At 47.0% G+C, this 26536-nt stretch overlaps 1 protein-coding gene across 17 annotated transcripts in view; it reads left to right on the forward strand.

The window, feature by feature from the left end:
* Nucleotides 1-26536, forward strand: part of LOC131402331 (ral guanine nucleotide dissociation stimulator-like) — a 216405-nt gene that overhangs the window by 93831 nt on the left and 96038 nt on the right. Inside the window, exons 1-10 of one of the 17 annotated variants that reach the window (XR_009218548.1) lie at nucleotides 3615-5115; nucleotides 5286-5362; nucleotides 6471-6573; nucleotides 7073-7142; nucleotides 7269-8325; nucleotides 8685-8755; nucleotides 9838-10340; nucleotides 17321-17442; nucleotides 17600-17737; nucleotides 18480-19213. Coding sequence is in view for 9 of the 17 variants with exons in the window: in XM_058537157.1 (XP_058393140.1) it covers nucleotides 5854-6099; nucleotides 6471-6573; nucleotides 8685-8755; nucleotides 9838-10065 (648 nt within the window). In the remaining 8 variants the exon portion in view is untranslated. Of the gene's footprint in view, nucleotides 1-3614; nucleotides 5116-5285; nucleotides 5363-5499; nucleotides 6100-6470; nucleotides 6574-7072; nucleotides 7143-7268; nucleotides 8326-8684; nucleotides 8756-9163; nucleotides 10341-10761; nucleotides 11139-17320; nucleotides 17443-17599; nucleotides 17738-18479; nucleotides 19214-26536 lie in introns of those variants that run through there. The other 16 variants (XR_009218547.1, XR_009218549.1, XR_009218551.1 and 13 more) reach the window with 16 other exon arrangements.

A 26536-nucleotide genomic window follows, 5' to 3' on the forward strand; every position in this document is an offset into this window, starting at 1 on the left:
TGATAAAAGTCTGGTTGGGGCCCCATTTTATTTTGGGCTTGGTTTTGGGCCCGGCTAGGCTATCTGTCCAGGGATGTATGGATATGCAAAATGTGGTATATACATAAAATGGCATATTATTCATCCTTAACAAAGGAAGGAAAGTCTAAGATATGGCACACCGTGGATGAACCTTCAGGATATTACTCTAAATGAAATAAGCCAGTCACAAAAATACAACCTTGTGTGATTTCCCTTCTATGAGGTTGCTGAAATCGCTAGATTCAGAGAGACAGAAAGTAGAATGGTGTTTGCCAGGGGCTGGGAGGAGGAGAAATGGGGGGTTATTCATGAATGGGTATAGAGTTTCAGTTTTGTAGGATGAAAAGACTTCTAAAGATGGATCGTGGTGATGATTGCACAGCAATATTAATGTCTTCAATACACTTAAAACATACTTAATGTATCTATGGGGCCTGATGACCTGTCCTGGCTGAGCACACGCTTGTGCTGTTGCACATCTTACCCCTCACTGTGCAGTTGGGAAACTAGCCCAGAAAGAGGCAAGTACTAGCCCAGACCACAGGAGGTAGTCCGAGTCCCAAAGACTAGACAGAGCTCCAGCTTCCTTGGCCAAGGCTCCGCCCCTTCCCTCAGGTCTCCTTTGGCAATGAGAAGCATTAAGATCTTAGAGGATTGCTGCCCACCCCTCTCCATATGAGGTCATTTTCCTCTCCTCATCATAGCATGTGCATAGGCACCCCCACTCACACTGAATTCTCATGTGGGGGCCATGGAAGTGCAGTCAAGAAAGAGCTGACCCAGAGGAAGTGACAAGAGGCAGGAGGGAGAGAGATGGGAGGCAGCTCTCCCAGGGGACCATGGCATTCGTTCTCCTAGATACATGCCCAGAGATGGGCAGAGGAATCTCTAAGGTTCCTAGGTTTCTGCCTATCTGTCTGTTCCAGACCCATCCTTGGCCCAGCCTGGCGAGCACAGGACTGGGATCCTGCAGTCCACCTCTGTGGGCACCCAGAACTGTGATGAGTCCATCCTCCCCTTGTGTAGGCATTGGGAACAGGAGAGAATACCTCAGTGAGGGTCCTCCTGTATAAAATGGAGTGCATCCAGCAGGTGACTCCAAGTGTTCCATGCACTTGCAATGTGTCTGTTGGACTAGGTTCTCTGTTGATGACCTACTGTGCTCTGAAATGTTGAGAAGATGCTTTCCACCCACTTGAGATCATTTAGAACTGAGGAGGCATGGGGGCATGGGTGGATGAGAACTGGGGATAAGGAAGAAGATGCCAGAGCACTGGACCCCAAGTCTAGAGATGAGGGAGAAAACCAGTTCTTGTTGGATCCTCGGGGTCCTCATCTGGAGGCAGGGGGGAGTCATTGTCCTGGTTGAGGTTGGATGCCTCAGGAATGAAGAAGACACCTGGTGGGGGACAGCAAGATGGGGGGATATGTAGGCTCCCAAGATTCACCCCACTCTCTCGAAGCCGACAGGTCCTGCTCCTTTACCTCTGGGACCCTGGAGAGCCTCTGCCTTGAGGACATCTGAAGAATGATTCCTTTCTGTTTGGTGGAGTTTTGGTGAGGGCTGCAGTGCTAGTGCTGGCCACCAGGGGGCGGGAAGCCTCTTGTGTCAGTGGTGGCAAGTTAGATTTTGTTTTTATTTTTTTCAGTTGTATTGAGATATACTTGATATACAGCACTATGCGAGTTAACATTGCTGTGTGGTACATTTGAAAGTTGCTAAGAAAGTAGATCCTAAAACTTCTCATCACCAGGAAAAAATCTTTTATGTTTGCTTGGTGATTGATGTTAACTAAACTTATTTTGGTAACCATTACATAATATACATATACATCAAGGCCTTTCCTTCTCCTGTAAACCTGGAACTTACACGGTGTCCACTGAACTTTTCTTGACCTCCTGGAGCAGAGAAGAGTCAAGCAGAGGTCTTTCTGGCTGTCCCTCTGCCTCAGAAACAACTTGTACCTCCTATTTCTAGTGTTCATCTCCACAATCACAGTTGGTCAGAAGCAGGGGGCGGGGTGCAAGATCTTCCCATGTACTCATTCAGCAGCTGTGCACTCAGCACTCACCCTGTGCCAGGTGCCCTGGTGGGCCAAAGTGCAGGATGAAAATGACCAAGTGGTCCCTGCCTGCCAGGAGCTCACAGCCTAGAGGGGAAATGGACAAAAGCAAAAACAGGAGCAAGAAAAGAGCAAGTGCTGTAGAGAAACACAGCAGGGGGCCGTGAGGGAGGGCTGGGCATCACTGGGTAGGAGGGTCTGAAAGGCCTCACTGGGGTGACGTTTTCTGGGACCAGAATGACAAGAGGGGGCCAACCCTTCAGGGGTCTGGGAGCAGTGTGTCACGGGGATGACACCACTGGTCCTGAGTCTCACAGGTAGAAGTGAGTTTGGCCAGAGGAGGTTAGAAATGTGGCCAGTGCAGCTGGAGGGAGGCTGGGAGGAGAGAACAGGAGCTGGGGTGGAAGGTAGGGCCAGGGCCTGGTAGGCTGTGTCAGTTACCTTTCCCTCTCTAACTTCATTGCCCCTAACCTTGCATTTCAAAACTACAAATGTTGACTATCTCACAATTTGTGTGGATCAGCAATCAGGCACGTTTCAGCTTGGTGCCTCTGCCTCAGTGAGTTGAACAGGTTGGTGCTGTGGCCTCAACTGAGGCTCAACTGGGGGAGGACTAGCCCCAAAGGTCACTCTCAGCCTTCAGGGTTCAGTTTGGACTGAGAGTCTAAGTTTCTTTCTGTCTGTTGGCCTGGGCACTCCCGTGCTTCTCTCCTCTATAGGCCTCCACATTGGGCAGTCCCAAAACACTGGTATTTGATTCCTCAGCTACAGGGATTCGACAGAGAGAGAGAGAGAGAGATGGAGCATGAAAGACGGAGTAAGAGGAAGTGAGAGACTTGTGTTGTTAAAATTTAGACAAGACATCAGATCACTTTGGCTGTTATTATGTTCAGAAGCCAGTTACTAACTACTTAGTGGTTCCACGGGGATGGCTATACCATGGGTGGGGCTTACTGGGTACCACTGTGGAGGCTGCCCACCTCATAGGCCAAGATGAGGCACTTGGGTCTCATTCTCCATAAAACAGGAAACAATTGAATGGTTTAATGCCACAGGGTGGCAGTATCTAAATTTCCATTAGTTTCAACCCCCTCATGATGCTGACCTGAAAATGAGGCCAAGTTGGAAGTGACTGTTCCAATATAAAATTGCTAGAACACAGGCCTGTTTTGAGTGGTGTTCTGTGCTACCTGTCACCCCTTCTTGTTATTCTTCCATCTCTAATTTTGTGCCTTAGGTACATGTGACACCAGCCCACAGGGATAATAGATATTATCTCATATACACCAGCTGAGGTCCCTAGGAAGTAGATTCTAGCCTGATCCCCCTGGTGTAGGTTTGGAGACTGGGGAGGACCTGAGAGGCACAGGGACTATCCCAGGATGAAGAACTGGTAAGTTAAAGGAAATCTGCATTCATCTCTGTCTCCTCAAAGCAAGGACCTGAGTTAGGTTTCTAGGGAACTGGGGCTAGGGCTGTGTAGGCTCCTTGTGTACAGTTCAGGAAGTGACATGAGAGAAGAGGGTGAGCAGCCCGGGCTCAGGGGGTAGCTCTGGAGAAATCTGATTGAGGTAAGGGGTCCAGGTATAGGAATCTTGAAAAATGACCCCATCTCCTTGGTCCTAGGCCTCAACAGATCTTTGAACTCTGGTAACAAGGCACCCACAGTCCCCCATCCAGCTCACTTGACGGGAGACAGTCAAGAGGCAGAAATGTTTTGTTGTTGTATCCCAACTTTTGCAGGATCTGGGCTCAAAAAAGCCCAGAAATAGAATCTTTTTGATTGTTGCCTACATTGGCTCAGCCCTCATCCCTGACACCTCTGGGTGTCTGACAGGAGGCAGTGAAGGGTAACATGGGCAGCCCAGGAAAGGTTAGTGCAGATCAGGACACAACGGTGATCCCACCTGATCAACCCCAAAATCCAGGCCCCTCATCGTGTGTTTGTGTGTGTTTGTGTGTCTGTGTGGTGTGGGGAAGGCAGGGTATGTGGGGCAGGCCATTCCTGGGCAGGAGCTGGTTGTTAGGTGTCGGAAGCCTGTGGGTCTGTGACGTTCGTACCCAGGTCATGGCTGGCAGCATGAGAAGGTGAGCTGCTCAACTCGTATGTTATTGAGCCCTAGAGGTTTCATCTCCTTCCCTTCCTGACCAGAGTTCTTTGCCAGGATGCCCTCTGTGCCTGAACTGAGGAGCAGACTTTCTCTTGGGGGTTGACCACAGTGGCAGTGTGCAGGCAGCCCCTGATTCCCTCTGGCCCAGCTCCCAGGCAGTCTTTGCAGAACTCCACTCAGGAGGTCATCGAGTAGCTGCCCAATGGTTTCAACTCCACCAACTCACTAGACAAGGGGCAGGTGCATGAGGCCACCCACACCATCCAGTGCTGCTCTGAGATGAGAGCAGGAGCAGAGGGCCTCCACACTCAGGACCTTGAGATGATGGGGTTGGACCAGAACTAGGGTGGGACCAGTCAGGGGCTGTCTCTTTTTCAAGCTAAAGGGGATGTACATGCAGGTAACCTTGCCTGGTTCAGAGCTGAGCTGCTGTGACCCTCTTTCCTTTGACTGGTGTGAGCTTCTGGAGGCCAATGAGGCAGAGCCAGAGGGTAAGGGGGACTGCAGGCTGGCTATTCCTGGAAAGGAAGTGGGATCTTTCCTGTATTTAGAAGGACACATGGAAAGTCAGCTATGTGAGTGAACCTTTCTCTTTATCCCGCTCCAGTGCCAGTTGCAGAGCTCCAGCCAGCAGCAGAAGCAGAGCAGTGGGCAGTGGTGGAGGTAGAGCTGGCTCCAGCTTCCTTGACACCACCCTCTCTAGCACTGGAGCCAGTGTCCCCTCCACCAGCAGTGTTGGAGCTGGAGCAAGGGCCGACATCGGCTGCAGCAGGAGTGGAAGCTGCTGAGCTGGAGTCACCTGGACCATCATTTCTAGTGGGAAGTCCATCTCCACCTGTGGCTAAGAAGCATGAGAAGAAGCCCAACCTACGGCCTTCCCTCCTAAGCTGGTGGTGGAGCAGTTGACCGTGATGGATGCGGTGAGCAGCTGGGCTTTCAGGGCGGGTGGGGTAGGCCTTCCCTCTGCCATCATTGCCCCAGACCTCATCCAGTCTCCTATGATCTGGGCCCGAATCCTGGCTCCACCCCTTACCAACCATACGACCTGGGCAACTTTCTGAACCCCCAAACATTTGCTGTCCACCTACAGACTGTAGAGGTGGACACTAACAGGACCTGCTGCACAGAGTGGCTGTGCCGGCTCCATGAGGTAGAAGAGACGGAAGGGTGAGCAGGGTCTGGCCCATCAGTGGGGGAGGGGAACTCACTGTGTGCAGCCAGGTCCCTGGTGGCCCAACCTTCTGCTCAGGAGGCCCAACAGCCTCAGGACTTATTAGACACCTGATGTGTACTTCACTATGAGGGAGACAGACAAAGCCCGTGGTTGTAGCTACCACAGGGGAATGTGCATCAGAATGGGGAGTGGGACCAGAGGGGGGATCAGGTTGTTGGAAGATGCTCCCTTGGGATGAGCCAAGCTGAGCCACCATCTGGAGCTTGGAGTTAGCCAGGACGGGCTGGATGCAAATGCCCCTCTCCCTTCCCTGCCAGTATTGGGTCCCGGGTCATCCTCTGCTGGGTGCCTGCAGTGACAGAGAAGAAAAGCCAGGGACTCTAACAAGGCTCAGGCCACATCATGAGCTTCCTGAGCTCCAGCTTTAAATTGTGACCCCTGTGTGGGACTTTGTGGGCTGTGGACACAGAGCTAGGGTGTGGCAATGCTGGGTGACACTCCCCCTGTTCCCCAGGAGCCTTTCCAGAAGGTGGTGCCCTCTCAGTGTCTGGGCTCCACCTGGGGCAAGAGGAACAAGCCCGGCAATGAGCACCTGGCACACACCGTCCAGGCCAATATCGACCACTTCAGAAGGGTGGCCAACCTCGTCATCACCACCTGCCTTGGGGTCCCGAGCATGATGGCCCAGGACAGGGTGAGGGTGGTGGAGCGCTGGATCCAGGTGGCCCAGGTGTGCTGTGGGAGGCCCAGTGGAGCCCCTCTCTGGAGCCTTAGGAACTGCCTCCATCTTTATCAGCTCCCAGGATTGCAGTGTGTGGTCTAAGCCCCTGCAAGTCCCTAGATCCTTCCTGCCAGGAGCACGTTGACCTTGACTCCAGGTCCCAGTGTGGGGATGCTCACTTCCTACCTGGCTCCCTCCTTGGGTTGAGCTAAAATCCTCCTCCTTGTGAGTGTTACTCTTTGGGTCCTAAATGTGCCCTTCTGGGGCTCCCTGTACATCTGTCTAATCCAGGAGGGGAGATTTAAATAGAAGGGGACTGAAGCTAGAGCAAGCAGGGCTCCAGTACCCCACCTCACAGCTTATTCTCTTCCCTTCCCCAGGAGTGCGAGATCCTGAAGAACTTCTCCTCGCCCCGCACTGTCATCTCTTCTCTGCAGAAAACATCCATATGCCACCTGAAGAACACATGGAGGAAGTTTCCTGGTGGGTAGTGCCCCTCTCCATAGGAGAACCAGGGTGGATGGGGGATCTCCTGAATGTCTGCCATTGGCCCCTCAGTCAGCTGGGAACTCCTGGGAGGCAGCAAATGATGGGGACAGGGCCTGGGCCTCAGTGGTGGGTCTCTAAGTCTCCCGGTGTCCTTAGTGCACCAATTCTGCTTCAGGACTCGGTTTCCCTAAATGCCAGGTACTGGGTTGAGCCACATTGGAGATTTTCAAGTGTTTATGGCAACAGAACTCTATGCCCAGTTGAAACTCAAAGTGGTCAAAAGAGAGCTGCTTTGTATAGCAGGCGAATGGAGACCCCAGTGACCAACAGGAGAGCCCCCTCCCAGTCCCACGAGACCTTAGCGCTCAGAGGAGCCCAGTGAGAGCACTCCTCCAGGCAGTTTGAATCTCTCAGGTTGTCAAAGAAAAGGATATGCACTTAGACCCCTCACATTATCCCTAAATTTATCCTTCCCTCTTTCCCTTCCTCTCAGGGAGAGCTCTGAAAAATTTAAAGAGAGCTATAGCCAAGACGAGTCCTTGAACAGAGAACTGATGACCAAGGTAGAGTGGAGGCTGGGGGTCTGGAAAGAAAGCAGGGGCCAGGGGGGGAGGGGGACTGAGCAAGCTGTGGTTTTGATAATTTCTCACTTGAACTTTCTCTGAAACATTCCTGTTTATCTTGTCCAGGTTAACAAGCAGAGGGATCTGTTCTGCCCATGGGCAGGTGGGGTGCCATTTGTGGGCAGGAGGCCTTGGTCATGGGACACAGTGGTGTTGGCTGGGCTGTTCCAGGACGAGTTGCCGAGCTGGCGCCATCAGCAGGTCTCTGGCTTCCACTCACGTCCATCCTGCTGGATGTAGCTTCTTCCAGGCTGTTGGGTGGTTGGGTGGGTTTATCCCTCAGCCTAAACCTGTCCTCAGGAAGCCAGGCCCCTGCTGCTCCTTCTATCTTCACCATGTCTCCAAGGGGAGGGCACACTGCCTACCCCAGGGACGGGCACAACAGGGGATTCCCCTGGCACAGGAGGACAAACAGGCTGCTCATCCTTGGATCTGAACAACTGACCAGAGACAGATGTGTGTGCATTGTGGGACTCCCCACTGGACCCCTAGAGCAGTCACTTGAGTCAACCACAGGAGTCTCACCTGAGTGCCTGGTTGGCAATGATATAGGCCCCAGGTGGCTTATGAGTAGCGTCTAGGCAACTGATGGATTCTTAGTGGATCCTGCTGAAAGGACGTTAAGAGCTTCATGTAAACGGGGAAGCAAAGCATCCTGTCACCCCCTTCCCTGTTGATCAGAGGTGGCACCTTGTGGGTCCAGTTCCTGAGTGGATAAAGAAAGAGTTCAGTGCAGGCGAATATCCTGAGTTGTTCTTTGGGGAGGAGAAGGGTTTGGCATTGCCTTTGTCCGGCATGGGGGAGAGACACTCCAGGGGACTGGGGCAGGCAGGAGCCACTCAACAACCAGACTCCCAAGACACCCCATCCTCTCGATCCACGGCTCGGCCCAGGGCCAAGCTTTGAGAGCTCAGGGGACAAGACTGTTGTCAGTGGTGGGGCTGGGGGTTAGGCAAGGATGTTGGAACAGGGCCTCTGGCTGAGAGGGGCAAGCGGCCTCTCCTCTGTTGGCCCCTCAGCAACTCACTGCCCCTGTTTGGTCCTCTGTCTCCCCATCAGGGAAATGGAGGTATGGTGATTGTGTGGTGATTGTGTGGTGCAGGCCTCACAGGGTGGTAATGAGGTAAGAGGGAGGAAAGGAATGTGGGAGCTTTCTGCCTGCTCCACCTGGAGGGGTGAGGGCCAGAACAATGATGACAGTCATGCGACAGTGAGTCCTCAGGAGAACCTGTGAGGTAGCTGGAGTTCTCACACTTTCCAGATGAGGAAACAGGCTCGGGGAGGCCAGGCCAAAAGCCCGAGCTCACACCCAGAGTGAGAGTTGGAGCTGGGCTTGTTCTGGAATCACAAGACCTTGCAGGGTGGAGTGGCATTGGTGCCAGTTCACTCGAGTCAGATGTTCAGGGTCAGAGGCCAGTGGTGCTCAAGAGAAATGGGGTGAGGGGAGTATGGTCTCGCTGACACTGTCCTCGACTCTGGCAGGAGGGGCCCTCCACGTTTGCCCCCCGGAGGGCAACCCCCAGAGAGTGCAGGAGAAGCAGCAGCAGCAGCAGGTGAGTGTGCCTGTGGAGGAGGGGCTCTGCCCTCCCAGCCGGAGGCCTCAAATCAAGAGAGGAGGTCCCTTCCTCCTGGTGCCACAGTGTCTGAATCCCCCAGTAGAAGTGACCAGGAGGGGGGCCTGGAAGAGCTGGTGTAGGATGGATTTGTTGTGGTGAGGGCCAGGGACCACATACCCTGTGATTTGCCAGAAGCCGGCCCTGGGAGGTGAGGAGGAGGAGTGTGGTGTTCTTGGGGTGTGAAGGGAGGAAGAATTGAGGGGAGGCTGCTAAGGGTCCTAGGCTGCTCCCCATGGGAACCCTGGGGTGGGCCAGGAGGCTGAGGGTGAGGACTTTTCAGGGGAGGGTCTGCAGGGGTCCGACTTGAGAGCAAGGGCTCATCCCACCCGCACCCCGATGTCACAGGGTGTTGTCCCCTATCTTGGCACTTTCCTCGGTGAACTGCTGATGCTGCACCTGGCGATGGGTGATTATCTCGAAGTGGATAAATCTGAGGACCAAGCAGGAAGGACCAGGATCCTGAGCCTGGGGATGCGTGAGCCCCCGCACTGAGCTCTGAGCTCTCAGCACTTGGCACATCTCCTCTCGTGAGAGCCTCACAGCCGCCCCTGGGAGCTGGGGCATCAGGCCCATCTTAGGGATGAGTGAACAGAGGCTCCGCCTGAGACATCCATTCTCGTTCCTCAGGCTGGGGAAGCTCAGAGCTGCCTGATGGCACAGCTGCGTGAGGTTTTATCTGAGCTGGACTCTGCCTGTCCCTCCCATGCTGCCCGTGGAGGGAGAGAGCAGTCGCCCCCCCCAAGTCAGGCAGCACATAAGTGGCTGAGCAGTCCCCTCTGCCTGAGGCCTCAGCCTCCAAGTCTGTCATCAGAGAGGGTTGTGCTGCCAGGTCCCTCAGCCTCCCCCCATGTCCTACTAGTCTGGAGCCCAGAGCCCATCCTAGGTCCAAGTCCTGTTTTCTCTGCATGCCCCGCCCCCTCTGGGGACCTGGCAGTAGTGCCACATGAGAAGGGCAGGGCATAGGGGGCTAGTCAGGCTAGGGGGCTCTGTCTGATGGACTCTGGCTGTCTGCCTTCCAGGGGAATGAGATCAACCTTGAGAAGAGGACTGAGGAGCAGCTGTGGCACTCCTTGCAGGGGAGGGGAAGGAGGTGGAAATCAGAGACCCTCTGGGGAGAACAGTTTCTGGCTCCACCCCTTGTATCTTACATTGAGTGGAAGATTTTGGTAGAAGTCGAGACCCATCCAGTTGGCGCGTGGGTTGAAGGGAGGATGGCATCAAGGAAAACTTCTTGGAGGAGGGGCTGATTATTCCCATTCTGAGAACAGGTAGAGCCTGGATGGAACTGGAGGGAAGGAGCGTTCCCAGGACTGGTCCCCTGCCCCACTCCTCACCCCCCACAAGGCCCCTGCAACATCCCCCAACCAGGCCCTGTCTGCATCCTCTCCTTCCCTCTGGTCCCAAGAACACCGAGTCATGAGGGAGATCCTGCTGCTCCAGGTCGCTGCAAAGAATTATAAAAAGACCCCAAGGAGTGATTTGGGGCCTGGTTCCAGGACATGGAGCTGCTCAACGAGAATGAGTGAGGCCGGGCAGGAGTTGGGTGAGGGCAGGGGTGGATTCTCCCTGTTGGCCAGTCCAGAGAGCCTGTCTCCGTGGCCCCCTGGTCAGCCCCAGGCCTTATGGCATGGCAACCTCTGGGACACCCAGACTCCAGCTGCTGAGGTTTCTTTTGACCAAATTTTAGGAGCTTTTAGTTTTCCAGTTGAATCTCTGGAATTGCATCAGCTCTAAGTGGGGAAACCAATGTAAAAAGATCAAAACGTGCATGTGGAGAGGACAAGGCCCGAGGAAGATCATTTGAAAATGGACTAAAGGCAGGCAGGACTTTCCCTCCTGAGACCCCTCTAGGGGCTCCATGTTCACCCCTGACCTAGATTTGAATTCTGCTGGGATCCTTGTACAGGCCTCTGAATTCCTTTTCCTGCTTGATTTGTATCCAGGAGGAACGATTTCTGATGCAGCTTTTAAGGCTACTGCTGGGCCTTGTTACATAAACATGACTGCTCCCTGTGAACTAGGATTTTCAGCACCCCTGCCTTCCTTATGCAATTCCCTTTAGGACAGAATTTCCCTAGAAGGCCCCCAGCCTCCTCCCTGGCTTGGCCTGATGGATCCCGAGTGAGCTCTACTTTGCCAGGATAAGGGACCATAATCCTGGCCAGTAATTGACCCCACATTGTCCCTTGCTGTCCAAGGTGAATTCTGAGCTCGTGTCCTTCTGAGGTCCAAGGTCTTGGGCAATCCTCCAGTTTACACACTCAGTGTTGGTGTTCTGAACTCGTCCAAATGGCATAATTGGGCCCAAGTCATTAAAGTGTGTCACTCCTGGGTGGCTGTGTTTTTTTCCCCAGTCTTGTGCTGTGGTTACATTACAACCAGCTGCTGGGGTGTGAACCCTGTTTGGAGCTTTGAAATATGAGGCATGACAGGGGTGTTGGGAGGTCCAGCGGGGAATGCCACGGAACTGATGATCCATGGTCGTGCATGAACACAGCCTTACCAATTAAAATACTGAAATGTTCCCATCTGGTGGTGAATAGACACTGCTCTGAGCTCACACCAAGAACCCGACCCATGACTAACAGCTTTCAAAGGGTTACCAAGTGGCATTTTGAACCTCTTTCCTTGGGAACACCCTGTAAGACGAGGGCCAGATGAATCGCTTGGCACTTGTGTGTTATCGCCTCCTTTCTGATGGCTGCAAGTGTCACCCAGACACACAGGCTGGACTCTGCCAGGGAAGCCTTCTCAGGACAGCCAGAAGCGGATGATGAATACTGGTTCCCGGCATCCCAGGCCCTTCCTGACACAGCACAGCCACCCAGGAAAGTGATTTGGTAATGGAAAGACTGGGAAGGCCGTACTTTCCCTCCAAAGAGAAAGAGAAGTGCCAACAGTGAAAGCTTGATCCCTCAAATAGACAATTAAATCCCAACAAGCAGTGGGTTCTTGTCAGATTACTGATGCTGAAAAGGCCTCTTTTGATAATAGCACGATCCCCCAGCTGCCATGTCCATCTTCATGAATCAAATTTCCAACACATATGGATCTAAAAAACTGAGGGAAATCTGGTATTTCCTTAGATGTAACACTGAATTAGCATGCAACAAAGAACATAAAAATGGAGACCTAGAAGTAAATACCTAATTTGAGTACATAGATATCAAAGGGCTTTTGAAACAATATTTTGGAATCTATTGGAATATTACACAAAAAGAATAATCCACTTTTAGTACGTTTTACTGTGACTGTGAGGGGAAAAACTGAATCATCCCCTTGACGTTGGTAACTCGCTGCTGACTTGAAAGTAAAAATAAATGATGTACGTAGTAAAAGAAAATGAGAGAACAGCATGAAAAAAGATCTTTCTCTCCTCACCTGAAACTCAACCTCTCACCTCAGAAAGAAACCGCTGTCTATATTTTCTATGTCACACAGCAGAGTTTAATAAAAGAAACGTATTGGTATGTTTTAAAGTTTCAAGAGCTCAAAGCAAGGAAACATTAGGGACGCAACCATGAGACCTCACTGAGGTGCCTGCTCCATTTCATCTGCTGTCAGGACGTCCTTCTTGGCCCCTCGTTTTCTCTGCCTCGCTAGCAAGTCTGTCCGCCATCAGTGCTACCACCAGTCTCTCTCCTGTGCTCTTCACTGCCCTTTCCTCTTTCCTGATACCTTCCACAGTCACCAGAAATTGTTGGCAGTGGAACTGTGGAATGCCCAGATCAGCTCCTGGAATCATCTCTGCCAAATCTGAAGACCCGCAGGAGTGGGCATGGGACCTGGAGTGCAGACCACCTGCGAGCACACCTGGCAGGGATTCACCTGTGTGACTAGGTGCAAGTTTTTGCAACGCTTTGGCAAGATTGAAAGGACTTACCAGTAGTCCTGCACTGCTGCAGGCCTGGAGTCCTCGCGGTCTCTCGGGCCAGCAGACCTGGTGGGGCTGGTCCAAGGTGTCCTCCCAGAGACCCGTCACTGCTAGGATGGGATGGGATTCTAGTAACCGGCCCCTTGACTATGTCACTGGACATCCTAAAAGGGATGGAGATGCTTAAACCAGGCTTTGGTTTGGACTGGTTCCCACAGTCACGCTGCTTCCTCTGTGAAGACATGACTATCCTTCTTTTCCTCTTACCCTACAAAAATAAATCATGATATTGGGTCAAATGACAAAGGATGCCTGCCATTTTAGGACAATTATCCTGGCTGTTTTGTACTTCCACCCTGCCTCTATCCTCTGGGGATCTGACCTGTGTCCTGGGATGTCATCAGGCAGATTTGCATCTAGAACAGAAAGCTCCAGGTCAAAACTCAAGGCTACTCCAGATCATTTCTCTCCCTCCATCCTGTTAACACCCCCTCCTTGTTTGAGTGTGTTTCTATTCCTTTCTTGTCCTTGTCACTCTCAACTGTACAAGTCCTGGCACTCCATCTCAGGACAGTGGGTCCCCAATCTTTTACTAAATCCCAAATCCCACCATTTCTGTGTTTTCTGACTACTCATTTGCTTAATCCATTGACCACTCGGTGTTCATAGAAGTGAAATCAATAGTGACATTGTCAACCAGCCCTTGTTAGCGACTTACTCCCACATCCCAGATGTTCACATAATCCAAATGGTTATGTTCAAAGTAAATAATTCAGAAAACATATTCACTTACCACAAATTCCTGATATCTAATACTTTTATTCAAACACTCATACAGTGGATACCTGTGCCTCAAGATAAGAAGTAATGCCAGATCACCGATCCTCACCTTAATTTCCTCCTACCCCTATCAATCCTGGATTCCATGGACTATGATCTCAATAATTTCCTTGGAATAATAAAAAATTCCTTACCACTTAGTTATGTTGTAAACCTCCAAACCCAGAAGATCCCGATTATCTGCCATGCCGCAGCTACTGCTGGTCTTATAACAAGCTGAAGAAAAAGCACGAAACATGATCTTTTGGTACCACTGTAAATACAAAACCATCTGCATCAACTGGGAAGCACTCATAATGCCTGAAAATTTTGTTCTCTTTTTTTGTGTTGGGTCAATAACAAAAAGAAAAATCAATTAAAAAGTGGACACGGGGGCTGGCCCCATGGCTTAGCGGTTAAGTGCGCACGCTCTGCTACTGGTGGCCCGGGTTCGGATGCCGGGCGCGCACCAACGCACCGCTTCTCTGGCCATGCTGAGGCCGCGTCCCACATACAGCAACTAGAAGGATGTGCAGCTATGACATACAACTATCTACTGGGGCTTTGGGGGAAAAATAAATAAATAAATAAAATTAAAGGCAAAAAAAAAAATTGGCAAAGGACCAGAATAGACTTTTTCCAATGAAGACATACTAGTGGCCAATAGGTGTATGAAAAGGTGTTTGGCATCACTAATCAGGGAATGCAAATCAAAACCACAATGAGCTATCACTTCACACCTGTTAAGATGGAGATTATCAAAACAACTAAAGGTGGCAAATGTTGGTGAGGATGTGGAGAAAAGAAACCCTTGTGGGAATGTAAACTAGTACAGCCATTATGGAAAACAGTATGGAGATTCCTCCAAAAATGAAAACTAGCACATGATCCAACAATCCCACTTCTAGTATATACCCACAGGAATTGAAATCAGGGTCTCAGCGAGATACCTGCACTCTAATGTTCATTGCAGCTAATTTACAATAGCTAAGACACGGAAGTAACCTAAATGTCACTGATGGATGAAAGGATAAAGAAATGGAATATTAGTCAACCTTGAAAAAAGAAGCAACTCCTGCCATTTTTGACGACATGGATGGACCTGGAAGACATTAGGCTAAGTGAAATAAGGCAGACAGAGAAAGGCAAATACTCACTTATATGTGGAAACTAAAATAGTTAAACTCATACAAGCAGAGGTTAGAATAGTGGTTACCAGGGGTTGGGAGGATGGAGAATTTGGGAGCTGATGGTCAAAGGATACAAAGTTTTAGTTATCAAGATAAATAAGTTCTGGAGATGTAGGCTACGACATAGTGCCTACAGGTAACAAGACTGTATTGCATACATCACATTTGCTAATAGAGTAGATATTAAGAGATCTTACCACAGAATAATAGTAATAAAGGAGGTGAGAGAAAACTTTGGGAGGTGATGGATATGTTTGTGGCCTTGATGGTGGTGACAGTCTCAAGGGTGTATACTTATGTCCTAATTCATCAAGCTGTGTATGGAAAAGTATGACATCATCGTTGATTCTTCTGCATCTTGAAATACGCCGTGTCCTCATCACATGAGAAAATTTTGTAACTATATATGGGGACAGATGTTAACTGGGCTTATTGTGCTGATCATTTCGACATATACTCAAACATTGAATCATTAAATTGTACCCCTGAAACTAATATAATGTTGTATGTCAACTTTACCTCAATTAAAAAAACACAACAGACAAAATGATTTGAATATTGTAAAGGAGTTCAGTGAATCCTTGAAACTGCCCCACTCCTATATGGGAGTTACAGGAAGCAGAGAGGATGAAGGAAGATGGAAGAAAGTTGTACAAAAGAGTATTCAAATTAAAATCATTTGAGTTGCTATCAGCTCCTTGTGGCAGAGTTGTGTGAGCCCTGATCTTCTTTCACATTTATCCTGGAAAAGCATACTTTCAGATCCAACCCATAAGAGTTCATCATTTGCTCTAATACGAAAATCTCAACTTAATAAATAAAACCAAAACCATCCCTTATGTATGAATAAAGTTAGTGAACTTTACAGAGAAAAGAGCATATTTGCACAATCTCAATAAAGGAAACAGAAGAACTGAATGATGATCGAGTCTCAGTCAAGCTTATCTTTGAAAGCCAGTGAAGCCAGGATATCTTTTCAAGGATGTGTGTAGAGCTGTCAGCCTTGGAAGATAGAAATAGTGGCCTCCTCTAGAGCAAAGGACAGGCTTGCTTACTGCCCAATATAATAGAAATAACACCCCTCCCTGGGGCAAAGGTCAGCAGACTTCCTGCCCATTATCAAAGATTTGAGTTCCTTAAGCTCTGAGTTCTTGCAACCCTCTGCATGTCACCTGGCCCACTGTGTATCACCCTGTAGGAAGTGGGATTTAGTGAACTGGTGCAAATGTTGATACTCTGGCCACTAGTATTGTTGTGTCATTAAGTCCTTTGTCTCTGACCCATGGGTCAAGTTTCTTTTGCCAGCATCTATAAGACCATGGTAAGCTGACTTATTAGCTTGCAGATAAGGTAAAATATCATACCTTTCACGGTTCCTGACAAGCCCTTAATGTAACTAGTACTCTTAGGAACAGAGAGCTATCCAGAACAATATGTATGAATATTCTTCATCGAAGACTTCATGCAACCAAAACTTTAATAAGTCTCTCTGATCTCTTTTATTTCTACCCCAAGTAGAAGGAGAGGCACCAAACTATTACAGACCTAGGGCTTGTGCAAGCCACCTGGAGACCTAGTGATCAGAAACTTCCCATGGGGAGCAAAGACAGATGGGCATATTTCCAAAATGGACACATATGCCTCCTTATCATCCAAAAGACAGTACATTATCTTAATTTATGATGATTTCATTCACTAAAATCTTGTGATGGGCCAAAGATGCACATCTAAGAAGAGTGAGACACATGGCAGTTGTAAGCAGATTAACACATTTGGTGAATATCAAACACTGAACTAAACAGTGTTCTAATCTATTATAAGGTACAACAAATTTAATTAGGTCAATTAAATGATCTTTAATGGTATGCCTGATTATTACTCTGCAATAATAAACAAGAAACTCATGTAAATAACTATAATTGGTCTTACTTTAAAATATAATAGTCAAGACTGTTTGAGATAAGCTGGAGAGAAGGAAGGGGAGAAATAGATAAAAGTTAGCTGCTCTGAAGCCACTCTCAAGACCCCTGGATCTACATGTAATCCAGGAGATCGAGGCAGATGGCTGTGTGCCTAGATCCTCCTGCACTGTGCTTCTCAGGGATGTCACGGAGTTGAAGCAGCTTCCTAAATCATGTTTACACGTCCATGTGTACAATACCCCTGACCATGGGGAAGAAACACCATTCAATCATCCTTTACACCCCTCTAATTAACAATTAGATTTCAGAATCATTGTATCATTACATGATAATTTATTCTTCAAACCTGTAGGATGCCAAGCTAAAAGAAAATCAAATTTCAATGGCTTCTTTTCTTTGAAGGACCAAGATGTTCTTTCACACTTGGAATCCGGATTAGAGGATAAATCCATCAAATCAATGGAAACAAGTTATGAAATGGACAGAGGGATATTTCATTCATATATACACAGTTTGTACTGTGGCAAAAATAGAGTTATATTTTAAAAAATTAGAATTTCTTGAAATTTTAGAGATTTTAAAGACTTTGTTCTGCTTATACTCCCTTTGGTTTACCAAATCAAACTCACTCTTTAATGGGCATTTCTAGCATTGAGTGCTAATAACAGCAGCTTTTTTAAATTCTTATTTTTCCCAGGTCAAACACCAAGGGTAGAGGTCATCAAAAGATCAAGTCTAATCTACATACGGGTGTGGCAGCCTTAACTATGGATGTTCAAGCCAGACATTGCCAGAAGAACTACATCTCTTCACCCATAGGTGAGTTTTTACTAGTAATCACAGAAACTTAGGGATATCAAAGGAAATTTTTTATTAAGAACCCAAGTTATAGATTCCTCTCTTAGGTTCATTACTTTGAATTTTTGACTCAAATCATATATATCGATTGGACCATGTTCAATTCTATGATCTTTAGAAGATGCAACCTACAGCTGAAGAGAAACAGATACAACACCAATATCTTATCCTCTCTGAAGCCAAACTGAGAGCCCCTGGAGTGAGAAGTTTCCAAGAAAAGAAAAAGTCATCCATCTTCGGAAGAGAGACAGTAGAGGTTAGCCAAACATTCAACTTTAAATTGTTAACATGACTTGTTAGAATGTGATGGAGCACACCTTCTAAATTTCATGATTTTTCTCCAGAATATTGAGATGGATGACCTTGAAGTCCAGTTTCCCCATAAATGTATTTATTCCATGATAAAATTAATTTCCCTATAATTACCATGAAAATGTTACGTCATAGTCTCTGACTAAAAGGAAACAAAGCAAATTGAGCAGTTGAATAACAGTGTAATTAATTCCATACAAGGATCTTTACTGCAGCGTTATGTATAATAGTGAAACTGGATGTAATCCCATTTCTATCAAAGAAGAAGTAAACAGATTATGGTATTCCTGTTCTTTGGAATACCTCTAAAACATCTAAAATGGTAAGTTAGAATGATGTGCACTGATAAGGGGAGACGTCTATGATATATGATTTGGGAAACAGCAAATTGCAAAACGACGTAGTTATATAATTTATGTTAAAATACTTTATGTGTATTTATAAATTCATAGGAAATTTCCAGAAGAATAAACCCCACCCTGTTAACAATAGTGGCTTCTGAGTAGGGGAGTGAGTTTCAGGGAAGGGGATGAAAGGGGTGGGTTTCACTTTATATAGATCTGTGTACTTTGACTTTTTTTACAATATGTATTTCTTTCATAATTAGAAAAATGAGTGATGTAACCATTTGGTGCAGGGCAACAGTATTATGTTCACCAGTCTCTGTACTGTATGTTACTGCACAGCACGGACTGTAGGAGAAAGCCCAGAGGAGCAATGAAGACAAAGAAGACATGACACCTGCAAAAAGTCAGTGGAGTATTTCTACGTAACAAACCTTCCAGGTGAGTGACGGTCAGTATCTTCCACTGATCCAGCTCTCACAATAAACCTAGAACATGCCCAAGGTAAGCTGGAGGACTACGCCCCACTAGTCCATTCCCTGCCCAGGGCCTGTTTGTGCAGGGTGACTGCCATCAAGCAGACAATGGACTCAGGATGGAGCATGTGCCTTTGGGGAGGCTGGTAGAGAGGGACAAAGTGGAACACCAGCTAAGTGCACACACCTGAGAGGTGGAGTTCCAGGAGGAGACTCAAAATGTACCAAGAAACTGCGTGAAGGGAGCTACTCGACCTCTCTGAGCCTCAGTGTCCCCCCCTGTAAAATGGGGATGACAGGCCTACTTCACAGACCTGTTGGGGAAGATACATAAAAGTGCCTGTGACAGCCAGTGTCCATATTATTAACAAAGCCGTCTCCGACTTCAGAATAATCAATGAAAAGAATAATGTTGATGAGACCAAAGACGAGATGCTCAGCTTCATAACAGCCCCAGCAGCATGAGAGTGAGAGGAGCTCCGAGTAAGCAAGGTTCTTCACAGCTCCACTAGAGAGGATGAACATGGGCTACACCAGGATAAGTGGCTGTTGTACAGTGACTCGTGTAGTGAGGGTGGGTCCCTAAAGACACTGAAATCCAGTTACACACAGTGGCTCCTAGGAAACAACTAAAAGCAATCAACGCAGCAGATAGGAATAGGAAGGGGGCGAGCAGAGGAGGGTCAGAGCCACAAAATCTGAAGGAAGACACTGAACCACGATGAGTTCCCAGCTCTGTCAACAGCTGCTGTGGTGGCACCAGGAGATCAAACGTCTGAGACAGCCATTGTGGGGACTGCTGGGAGCAGAGTGTTCACTGCGGCCACACCCCAACAGCAGTACATCGGAGCACACACACCCTGAGACTTTCCTCTCCATTAATCCTTGTTTAAAGATGATGAGGGCCGGCCCCGTGGCTTAGCAGTTAAGTGCATGCGCTCTGCTGCTGGCGGCCTGGGTTCAGATCCTGGGCGCGCACCAATATGCTGCTTCTCCGGCCATGCTGAGGCCGCGTCCCACGTACAACAACTAGAAGGATATGCAGCTATGACATACAACTATCCACTGGGGCTTTGGGGGGAAAAAATAAATAAATAAAATCTAAAAAAAAAAAAAAAGACTTAAAAAAAAATAAGATGATCAATATCCTCATGTTACAATGTCTCTTTCCAACCCTTGTGGACGAGTGTAATCAGAACCCCCTGAAGAAGGCACAGGCCAGAATAGGATGGAACACTGGGGCCTGGGGGAGTCGCACTGCACCTGACCACACAGACTATCACCCGGGCCTATTGAACACAAGAGAAGAACCCAAGGATGTGGTCTAATGAGAATTCCCCATCTTGCCACATTCAGAGACACTACAGAGTTTCTCTTCCATTCTTTACAAAAATGTTAAAGAATTCATGTGTCATTAATTCATAAAGGGGCAAATTCTTGACAAAGTGACAGGGTCTAGATTCCATGACCAGGTTTTTCAGATGTTTTGATAATATCCCACATTCTGGAATCAGAAATGTAACCTATTGGGATGTGTAATATAAACAAGGACTTTTTTTCATGTAGATCAACGCCCAGATTTTTAGAGATGACATAAATCATGAAAGCTGCTAACCATTCTTCCACAAGTTTCAATAAGACTTTTAAGTTAATTTACCAATCTCAGGAAAAAAGAATTTGGCAATTCAAGTTTTTTGTTTCTGCATTCAAACGTACAGTACAGGCAAGAGAATGAGCAGAAAAAAATTAACAAGAAGGTCTTGTGCCTGCCCGGTGGCTTAGCGGTTAAGTGTGCGTGCTCTGCTATTGGTGGCCCAGGTTCGGATCCCGGGCACACACTGATGCACTGCTTGTCCGGCCATGCTGAGGCCACGTCCCACATACAACAACTAGAAGGATGTGCAACTATGACATACAACTATCTACTGAGGCTTTGGGGAAAAAAAAGGAGGAGGATTGGCAATAGATGTTAGCTCAGAGCCGGTCTTCCTCAGCAAAAAGAGGAGGATTAGCATAGATGTTAACTCAGGGCTGATCTTCCTCACAAAACAAAAGAAAAAAACAAGGTCTTGGTTGCATTTCATCTTTTGCAAATAAGCAGGATATTTTATGCTCTGTTCCTTTCAATACTCTAAACAATTTTTATAGAATATGGTACATCTGATTATCCCTAGGCGTGTTTATCCTGAAAACTTGCCGGAATCCAAAGCAGAGATGTTAAAGCTGATGGGTTTCAAATGCTGCCCAAGTGCTGTCTACCTTGAACATCCCTCTCCCAAAGATGGACCACCAGTCTCTTCCTGAGGGATCAGAGTCATCACCCGTGTCCCTGAGAGACTGGCCACTCAGGCCTGAGCTGAGATTAGGCTATCAATCTAAATGGCAAAATGCTTAAGCTATTCTCATCTTAAGGATGCTGTTTCAGAGGCCCCTGCACTGGAATGGGTTGGTGAAAATGTTCTACTAGATACTTGCCTGGGAATTGGGTTGTTCTCCTCTGCCCTTGGCGGATCCTGGGGAAACCAATGATTAACCTCACGGATGCCTCAACTTCCACTTCTGTGAAAAAGGCAAGCAACAGCCACTGTTACCACCCTGCAAAGCTCTCAAGTTGTGCTTGCAAGAGGGGACACAGGGCGAATTTCTCCGAAAAGCTAATGAAATGATGGCACTTTGGCTGGAGAAGGCAGATGGCAGCAGGCAGAGGAAAGTTTCTGGGATGTCAAACCAGTTCCCATAAGCACTTTAGAGAAGCACCTGGCACTGGACTAGGTAGGAGGCTGTGGAAATACCCACAGATATGCAGGTGGGAGGAGGAATCAAGCAACGGACGGAGGCGATGTGGAATAAACATGAGTCCGGCTTCAATTTTGGACAAAAGCAGTTGCATGATGCAGGCCCGCGGCTGCCAATGCAGTCGCTACACCCTCCTAACACCTTGGTCCCTCTCATCCTGTCACATCCCTCTGAGACTCAGTCCCCGTGGAGCAGGTGCAGGACCACAGGGCAGAGCACACCTCCTTGCTCTTCCCCTCAGGGCTAGGCACCGCCCCGTGCCCAGAGCATCCAGGGAGTTGTAGTCCTGTAGTCCTGCAAGCTCCCAGCCTGGAGCGGTTGAGAGACAAAAGCTCCCAGCATGCAGAGCTAGGGGCCCCAACTCCCTCCTTGTCCCTCCACCCCTGGGCCCCACTCCTCTCCTTGTCCACCCCACCCTCTATCATGCCTCTTCTCTCTACCACGCCCACCCTCCATGCCCTGCCCAACGCCTGGAGTATGCGCAGTGTGGTTGGGCTGCATCCCTTGAGGCCGGGACTCAGGTAGGGGTAGGGCTCACCAGCCTGGCTGTTGCTGAGGATGCTTGCAGCCCTCGTGGAAGCTCCCTGGCCAGTACTTGAAATGTAAATTCAATATCTAAAATGGAAATACCGGGTGACTGGGATCCTGGAATTTGCCTTTTCAAGGCCACTTGTCCTACTATCCCCTCCATCCCTCCAGGCTGCCATGATCCTCCCTTTGGACTCCATGGTCAGGGTCATTGAAGAGATCCTCCCTTTGGACCCCGCCTGCCTGAAGGGCCTATACCTTGGTCAGGCATCTTAGAAGGACTGCTGTGAGCCATGTCATAAAAAGGAGAAAACATCACAGTGGACAGCCCCAATTCCTGCATATACAGATGGGAAAATTAGGTGCACTGGTAAGTGACTCCTAAGCCGCTTCAGGGGACCACACGCAAGCCCCTTCTCCGACGCTGCACACAGGCCTTGTTCACTGGACTTCCTTGGCCTCATTAACACAGGCAACAGCACTGAAACTTCCCGTTGTTCCTTCCCACAATGTCAGGGAAGTTTGTGTAGGAAGGTAATTGCAATTTCTGCTCTACTATAGGGCTGGCTCCTTGGGAACCAGTTTTAATATCTCTTTTTAAATATACCCACAGAATCACAAAATAATTAAACAAAATAATTTGTTGCTCTTGGGGGTTATAGCGATAATTCTCTTGAGTCGTTTTTCCATTTAGCTTCTCTGATTGACTCCAAATACTACAGCACCACACCCTTCTAGACTGGTGGATGTGCAGCTCCACTTCTTTGCAAGGAGGACACGCAATAGCAGAATATCCATGGCCCAACTTTCTGGAGCATCAGTATTACTACAAGATTTGGAAGAAGCTAAGTTAGGTCATTTCCAGGGTAAGGAATTAAAAACTTAAAACTAAGATGAGGTGGGAAAGTCATATACCGTTAATAGTTGTCAGTAATCTGTGCCTGAAATGTCAGACTTTCTCTGAGAAAGAACTCTGAGACTCTACTTCCCATTGTTTTAAATAGGAAAAATTAGAAGACATAGCAAATCTATCGAAAAATCCTACCAATTTCCTAAGTCACGTTATGGCACCTACACATAAGTTATGAACATCATTGCTCCTCGTTTTCTTCCTCATTCAACCCAGTCCCACAGGTCTTGAGTGCATGCTGTGATCACTGCACTGTGCTAGATGTCAAGGCCTTGGTGAGCATCATTGTGGGGGTGGACGTTGATGGAAAAAGATTGCATCATAAAAATTCAAAGCCATGCCACTTGCCAAATTGAGGCAAAAATGGAAAGATCTAGGATGCCAAGGAAGGGTGAGGGCATTAACAGATACTTGGGAGTATTAAAATCCATCTGATGATGTCATGAGTGAACGTGTTCCACTTTAAAACAAAACACTGCTGTTGTTCTCAGATATTGAGTTAGTATCTTTGTGCAAATATGCAGGATTTAAAGTGTTTATTGATGTATAACATGCATACAGAAATATATGCAGAGGTCATCCGTGTAAACCTTAAATAATTATTACAAAGTGAACACACTTGTGTGACCAAGAACTAGCACCAGCTTCATTCAGGCCCCGACAATCCCTTTCTCCCCCCTTCCTCCCCAAAGGTAACCAATATCTTACCAGCAAACACTGTATATCGAGTTTGTCTTCTTATACAAGTGTTTTATTACAGGAAAATTTAAACAATATACAAAATAAACAAAATAGCATAGTAGGCCCATCACCCAGCTTCAACAACTACTAATCATCTGCATTTTATGTTTTATCCAGACTCCATCCCATTCTCACCTCACTGTATTATTCTTTTAGTCCTTTTTGTATGTGTTGGGGGGTAAGATGTACACACACTGAAAGGCACAAATCTCAATCGTACAGTTTTGGCAAATAAACATGCCCATATAACCTTCACTCCTTTAAGAATAAAGTATTTCCATCACTCCCAGAAAACTCTTTCCTGTTCCTTCCCAGGCAATTTTTTCCTTCCCCCGAGGCAACCACTGTTCTGGTTTTTTCACCATAGGTTCATCTTGGCAGAAATCAGCCCACGTGTATTGTTTTCTGTCCAGCTTGCCTCCCTCGGCACGAGGTAGATGAGACTCACCCAGCACGTGTGTGTCAGCATTTGCTCCTCAGCACGGCTGAGGGCGTTCTGCTCTGTGGATGCCCCAAAGTGGGCTCGTCTTCCTCCTGGGGATGTGCAGGTCATCTCCTGTGAACATTCTTGTACAAACACTTTTTGTATGCTGTTTAATTCCTTTATTAACATTTAAGTGACACACCTTTGCAGTTTTTAGTGGTTGATCCAGATTACAATATGCATCTTTAACATATCACAGCTGTCCTAGACTTAATAGTGCACCAGTTTAAGCAACGTAAAATATGGAAGCCTTGCTACAGAACAGTTCCATTTACCTCTGTCTGTCCTTTGTGCTATGTTGTGATAAATTTTACATTTACCCATGTTATAAATCCCACAATACAGTGTTATGATTTTTCTTTAAATAGTCATAGGTCTTTTAAAGAAGTTAAGAGAAAAATGTTTAGTATTGGGAGGGAAATGTTTTGAGGATCTGCAAATGTACTGTTTCTTCTCTAAGTTTCACTCACAGTTTTTGCATTCATCAGTCAGTCTTGCCTACAGTAATTATTACTGTGGTGTTCTAGTGACGATTTGCTATTTCATGCTATCCAGCAGCGTTTATTATTTGGAATTATGTGAGGAATATTCCCCCCCTCCCTCTCCCTGCTTTCTACCTGTCTTTCTCTCTTTCTCTCATTCTTCCCCCCCCCCTTTTTTTCTTTCTTCCTTTCTTATTTAATCTTCCTTATATCAGTACAGACTCATGGATATTTATTTTATTCTCTGGGTAATAATCCAATGCTACCATTATTTATTTTGTTGCTCCCAGTTTTCCAGCTTGAGCCATTGGGAAGTCTTTAAGATTGATTCCTTTTGACACATCTCATCATTTTCTGTGTTTTTTTGAAAGCACTTTCCTACTTTCTGGCAATACAAGAAGCTCCAGGCTCATATTGTATTTCCCCTCCCCAGATCTAGAATTAGCCAGTTCTCCAAGAAAACCTGGTTCTTTTTATTGGAGAATGATATTTAGAAACCAAAATCTGGGAGCTAGGTGTGCCCATTGATACTAGGGTGTCACTGCTTCTAGACCCTCTCAGCAGAGCTTGGAAATGTATGAATGAATATAAACTCAGGTATACACATCTACCTATCGATATATCAATCAATCTATCTATCTATCTGGATAGATATATTAAAAGAGTCATGGATTCATATTGATACTTCCAACTCCAATCCAGCACCACAGAGTTTATTCCAGCATTCTCCTTTTGTTTATTTGTAACTTCTTTCACCAACAGTGAGAAACTTAACTCCAGTTATCTACAATATATTTACTAATGTGTCAAGTAGTTTCAGAATCGCTAATCCATACTCTTATGAAAAACAAATTTACCACCTAGAGTACAGTGTTTCTGTACAGTACTTTAGTTTTACAGTATCCCATCAAAACACTGTCTTCCAAAGTTATTTAGGTCAGGACCTTTCATCCCCACCCCTTCTGTGTGGTTATGTCACATGCTTGTAATACAGTGAGGTTCATTTGTCACTGCATTCCATCTGAGTTCCCCAGCATCCTGATTGATTTTTAAAATTTGCAGAGTAAAATTCACTCTATGTGGTGTACAGTTCTATGGGTTTTGACAACTTTATGGTCATGTATCCACGTCCACGGTACCACACAGAGCTGTTTCTTTCACTCTCAAAATTCTCTCATACTGTCTCTTTGTAGTCAACCCCTTCCCCCATTCCATCCCTTGGCAACCACTGATCATTTTCCATCTCTGTAATGCTGTCTTTTCTAGAAAGTCATATAAATGGAATCATATACTATATAGCCTTTTGAATCTGGCTCCCTTCACTTAGAGATATGCATCCAAGATTCATCCATGTTGTAGTGTGAATCAAGAGTTTATCCTTTTTATTGCCCAGTAGTATTCTAAGGTACTGATGCACCACAGTATCTTTTCCATTCACCTGACGAAGGACATTTAGTTTGTTGCTGGCTTTTCACAATTATGAATAAAATGGCTATGAAGATTCACGCAAAGATTTTTGTTTAAACATTAGTTTTCAATTTGCTTCAGTAAATCTCTAGGAGTGGGATATCTGAGTCATATAATAAGTGTATGTTTAACTTTATAAGAACCTGCTAAACTGTTTTCCGAATACAACTATCATGCTGCATTCCCAGTTCTAGTTGCTCCTAGTCCTCACCAGCACTTGGTATTTGCAATTTTATTTTTTATTTTAGCCACCTAATAGGTGTGCGGTATCTTATTGTGGCTTCTGCTTCCTTTTTGAAAGTGAGTTCTGCTAAATACAGATCCTGTGTTGACTTTTGGGTTTTCTTTCTGCACTTGAGAGATGTCATTTTGTTGTTGATTTGTCTCTTTTGCTTTTGATAATATATCATCCATCATTCATATTATTTCTCCCTGTATGTAATGTCTTCCCCTGTATATGTGTATTTCCCTGACTGCTTTCAAGATTTTCTTTTTATCTTTGGATTTTAGCAGCT

This window comes from Diceros bicornis, assembly GCF_020826845.1.
Source record: "Diceros bicornis minor isolate mBicDic1 chromosome 7 unlocalized genomic scaffold, mDicBic1.mat.cur SUPER_7_unloc_3, whole genome shotgun sequence".
Lineage (NCBI taxonomy): Eukaryota > Metazoa > Chordata > Mammalia > Perissodactyla > Rhinocerotidae > Diceros > Diceros bicornis.